Genomic DNA, 5,580 nt, shown 5'->3' with positions numbered 1-5,580 from the left:
GAAGGACTTGACTTGACACTTCAAAGCATATTGCTGCTGTCAACTCAGCTGTCATTCTCAGCAGAAGAGGGCCGCACTGAGTCAGGGTGAGTTTTTCGGGGAGGTTAAGGGTGGCGGTGGGGGGTGAATGAGTTGATATGACAGAGTTAGAGGCAGACAAGGCTTTCTCTGTGTGCCTGTGGCCCTCTTTTCCTGGTCACAGTGCCGAGCTAAAAGGCCCCCGAGTGGAGAGGCCAGGCCAGGCCAGGACAGTGCCCTGCTTCATTGTCAAGGACAGTTACACTCTGGAGATGTTGCTCAAAACGGGTCGGCTCGGGGTCACTTTATGGATTGTAGGGGATGTGAAAAGTCAAGCTGGAGGTCAAAAGGGGCTAAGCGGGATGAAGAGACTCCCATCAGCCTCAGCAGCCATATACAGTATGTATACCAGGTCACCTGATTAGTTGCTGCAGAAACAGACCACCTCATCTACTAATGCCAGTTTTTTAAGAAAGGATTTTTTGGGAGATCTCCATAACATCTTAAAAGATTATTAGAGTTTATGACAACTTGGGCTTTATGGTTTAAGTTTGAGCAGTAATAATGGCATTGTCCTAACCAATAGTGGTCAGTGCAATAGTGGTCAAGGCAATAGTGGTCAATGCAACAGGGCTATCTTAAAGACATTAAGATGGTGGCAGAAAAGAAATCTGTTCTTAAAGTGATTTAAATGTGTAAGTGATGGGAGACAAAATATACAGTTCTCAGTTCGTTCAACAAGTGGGAACCTTTTTGTGTGTCGAATTACCTCTTTGTTATTCCATGAACAGCATGTCCCCACTTGATTTGGTTTGTCTAACTCAGACTGCAGAAGCCTCATATTAACTTCAGCTTAATTCTCAAATTAATTTATGCATGAAACATGTTGACTGATTGATATTGTCCCCTTTACTTACAATAAAAGTGCTCTAAGAAGTTACAGTGACTAAAAACTCTTCCAATGTACATTTGGGCATGTAAGAATTAACACACACCCCATGCATCTGCAATGAAGGGGGCATGTTGCATCAGGTACAGGTGAGACATGAACAGCCAACCAGGAATGTTGGTTTACTACCGCTACTATTTGTACTACTACTAGCACTGTTGAATTACCGCTGAATGAGTTGCCGCAAAAGTTGGACCAGATTTAACTTTTGTGGCCCTCTGGAGGCCCTCTGGATCGACACACCTGCAATGACCTCAATAAAATGAATCATAGGGCTGAAATTTTTTACAGGGAAATGTCATGTTGTCTGTACGAACATGGCCCTAAATTAACCACCAAGTTAGCCCTAACTTATTTGGTTTATAGAGCAATTCTGGTTCAACTTTGTCAACCTGTATTTACTAGTAGTAGTAGTAGTACCTGTGCAATGCCTGATTCTTACAGACATTTTGGGTGTGGTCACTATTGGTTTCACCTCCAAATAAAGCTTATTGGCTTATTTACAACCTGTCAAATGGTGGTTTCTTTTCCCATCGGACTTCACTGTAGCGATGTTCTTATATTACTTTGGTGAGAACAAAGTTATCATAACAATTGGAAATTATGTCCGAAGCTATTAAAATAGACCCAAGTTGTAAAAAACCAGATTCATCCTTTAAGCTTTACACGCTGCCACATTGAGGCCACATTGAGCTTGAACTGCCTCCATCTGCGGTGAAATAAATGAACCAGTGACACTCGCTCTGTGTCTGCCGTGAAGAGAACAGCGTGCTCCGATACAGCATGGGCCCCCCTGCAGTACAGCACCACACAGAGAACAGTAGATGTCTCTGATAGAAAAGAGAAAATCCCTACACAATTTCCACATTGTTTGCTTTCTTTCATAAAGTTCCAGGAGGAGTCAGATGTCAGTGGCCCTGTCCTTTATCCCCATTGGGAACGGTAAATTAGCGTCTGCAGGAAAGCCGCAGAGGTATTCTATTGTGGCGTTCGTCCTAACTGTTCTGCCGTCAGCGAGCAGTGGTCAGTGTGGATTTATGACCATCGGCTACACGTCTCCCTCTCGGAGCCCAGAGAATAGTAAAGGCACGGGGGAGCCGAGGCTGAGAGGCACAGCACACGAGGTAGGCACCCCGACTTCTATTGTTGGGGCCTCATGCCTTTGAACGGGGAATCAAACGGTACCAGCTTTTCATCAAAGCCCTCCTTTCTATTGCTGATTTAGAGGAAAAATAAAAGCTTTCTGCGTTATTTATTAAGGGGGGGGGGGCGAAAAACAGGCCTGACAGCAATGCTTTCACAATGTGTTGATGGGGGCAGGAGCATCAGAACGCCTCACTATTGAAGCAGGCTTTGAATTCTCTGTGTCTGGCCCAGTGGCTTTGTCTGTGGGTGGATGTCCAGCCATGTTCAGGACAATCAGGCTCCTAAGACTATGGGCAGGGAGGAGGCTGTGAACGGTCCATATGTGGCCGGCAGGTCTCATTTCTCACCTCTGACAGGGGAGATAGGGGGCAGGACAGGCCAGCGATGGGATTCCAGCTGAGTCACTGATGCAGAAGGGGTCAGCTTTGGTCCTGACCCTGAGCGGGGAGTGGTCCTCTGTGGACTTGGGCAGGAAGACCAAGTAGCGGAGGGGAAAGGCAGGGTAATGACACCGTGATCGGAGTCCAAGGATGGGTTGAGAGCAGGATCTAAAGATGCATCTTGGTGGAGATTTTCTGCTGTTTTTGAGCTTTCAAGCCTGCTCATCGGTTTGTCTGACTGAGGAAGGACGGCAGACGTTGGGCGAGTTGAGAGGGGTTTGATTTGACCAAAGAGTGGTTCGTAGAGTTGAGGGGTGGTCGCAGTATTTGCGGATGATCGGCGAGGGTTGGATCCTGCTGGAGAGTAAGGCGGAGATGGCCGGAGTGGAGAGGAACAAATGCTGCCTTCTAGGTCCCTGATGTCTGCTGCAAAACAACAGGAAGGAAGGAGGAAAAGAAGGTAGCTTAATCGACTGCACAAATGAGGACTCACAGTGAGATTTCTGCAGATAACAGGCCTCGTTTTGCCAAGACAGTCATAACAAAGTAGTGTTCCAAAGACATTTTAGCTTGGGCTAAAGAAATATTGGCAAACTGGCAATTCTACATTTGGCACTGATGTCTTGTAAATGCACACATTCTGTCTCAAAACATTAAAAATTGCTGTTTTTTTTGCTTGTAATTTGATTTTTTTGTTGTAGAAAGTGAAAAACAAACTTTTTTTTTTTATTTTGCGTCGTGATGTCACTCATTTACCAGTATCGATCCCAACTGACCAAAATCTGAATCTAACAACAATCGGATGGTTGTGTGTTTATGTTGCCACGGAGATGCCACCATCATTATCTGTTTGTACACCAGCGTCCACTTAACAGTGTCCACAGGATGAGTTAGAGTTGTTGACAAACACTTAAATACTTATATCTGCTTATAATTACATAATGTGTTGTAAACCATCTAATAAATCTTTATATATAGGCCTACTACTTATAAATGCTAAATAGGGGAATTTAAAGTGAGGTGTTACGATTTAAGATTGAAAAAATACTTTTTTACTATTTCCAGCATACATTTACAAACTATTAAAGTGATATGATTTCTACGCATACGATGTATGTATTTATTAATAACTCTACAATGTGTGATTTTACACCGTATTTTGGCGTATTTTCTCTCCATCCATCTTTCATCCTTGCTGAATAATTTCAAGGGTGCATTTGAAAGAGATTACTTCTTAAATTATTGGTTCATTAACCAATTATTGATGGCTTATAAGGCAAAAATGTTAAAATATTCTGTGGTTCTTGTTTCTGAAATGTGAGGATTTGCTGCTTCTCTCCGTTATATATCATATGTTTATAACACTGAATAGAAAAGCAATATGTAGATATCATATTGAGCTCTGGGAACTTGTGATTGACATTTTCAGATGATTCATTGATTAACTGAATAATAATAAGTTTTACTCGAGGTTTTACCGGACAGGACACTGCTCCTGCCACTGGCGAGGTCAGTGCTCCGGCTGAACAAGCTGGAAGGTGGACGACTAAAATCTGAGAGAGAACCATGTGAAGCCGTGGAGGCCGGCGACGGCGAGCGCTCTGGTCCAGCAGGCCGGAGATGAAGCCTCCAGTTGGACTCTGTGATAGACACCACAGCAGGCTGTCGCTCCCTCTCCTGAACTTCACATTTTTCCTCTGGAGCAGGACGAGGGTCGGAGGGAGATGCTGGCACAGAGCTCGGCTTGCTTTGTTGTCCTTCAGAGTCGGGGTGAAGGGTGTTTTGGTGGGGAGGTGTTGGATTAATGGTGGATGATGGTGGAGTAGCAGGGACTGGGAGACAGGGAACAACAACAGCAGAGCGCCTCCCTGCGATCAAACTCTCATTCCGCACAAAATGTCTTATTCTTCTGTCAGCATTGAAGTCACCTTCAAGAAAGACAAAAACAAAACACATTTTTAAAGATATACATTCATTCAAAGGGCTTCTTCAAAACCGACCCTTAAAAAAACAACGTTTCACTGTTCCAACGGTCAACATGTCGTAGGTAATTTTTTTAAACTGCCAAAGTCTGCTTGTGACATTTTCGTTCCCACTTTGCAGAGTCTTGGACATTTGTCTCCCTGCTGGGTGGGTCGGCCCCATAACAAAGGCGCAGAGAAACTGCCCCGCTGGACCAGCTGCCTGTTTCCAAACTCCACAATTACTCACAATAGTAATCAGACCTGAGGGCAAAGGAGCTTGTATGTAAACAATCTTTATCATAAGCTGGAGACGGCAGAATATCGTGTCAGAAAACACAAGTGCTTTTAGAAATGTCAGTTAGGCCAAATTTATACCATATTCTAATGAATCCACCCCTGAAGTCCATTACTATGTAAATATAGAGACAATAGAGCAGCTTTAATTGGCTCAACATGCAGCAACCGATAACACATAAAACCAAATTATCTTTAAGTTTATTACAACTTGGCTGAAACACTCTGTGATTATAACACAGCTTACATCTGGTTATATAAGTGAAGCTTTTTAACATTGTACAATCTAAAGGATTTGGGAGCCCTGTTATGCTTATGAAGACCAGAGGTATTGCTTTTTGGATGGAAATCCAAAATATTTTTTTTTTTAAAAGGGCTACTTTTACAGCAGGTTGGAAGCTGTAAAAGGATGACTTGGCGTAAAATCTGCCAAAACTGGTCACTGGATTTCTAATACTCACTCAAAGCTGTAGCCATTTTCTTCATTGTTGTGTAATTCTTACAGCTTGAACAATGACTTGATTCATCATTTCAGCACCACAGGGAGTGCATAGACAAACCCATTTCTAAAACACTTGTACATCCTTCTCTCTTCCTACCACACTCATTATCTCAACTCCTCTTTATCCTTCTGAACATTTCCTTTCATCCCTCCGAGATTCTCCTCCACAAACATTAACTCCATCCAGCGCCGCCCATTTCCCTTTCGCCTTCTCCATTCTTCCCCACTTTGCCTTTGCACACCCCTTCCTTTTCTCTCTCTCCTCCTATTTTGCGTTGACCACTGAGAGGGTGTGTGTTGCGTGTGTGATTGGGGGGGGGGGGGGGG

At 43.7% G+C, this 5,580-nt stretch overlaps 1 protein-coding gene across 1 annotated transcript in view; it reads right to left on the bottom strand.

The window, feature by feature from the left end:
* LOC118342178 (mucin-5AC-like) overlaps positions 1-5,580 on the bottom strand; it is a gene marked incomplete in the record, with an annotated part of 20,073 nt that overhangs the window by 2,465 nt on the left and 12,028 nt on the right. Inside the window, 2 exon segments of the mRNA XM_035680646.1 lie at positions 2,461-2,919; positions 3,972-4,421. Coding sequence (XP_035536539.1) covers positions 2,461-2,919; positions 3,972-4,421 — 909 coding nt within the window.

This window comes from Morone saxatilis, unplaced genomic scaffold (genome assembly GCF_004916995.1).
Source record: "Morone saxatilis isolate NCDOM2014 unplaced genomic scaffold, NCSU_SB_2.0 Contig10, whole genome shotgun sequence".
In the NCBI taxonomy this organism is placed as follows: domain Eukaryota; kingdom Metazoa; phylum Chordata; class Actinopteri; family Moronidae; genus Morone; species Morone saxatilis.
This window is presented reverse-complemented; position numbering and strand designations above follow the sequence as displayed.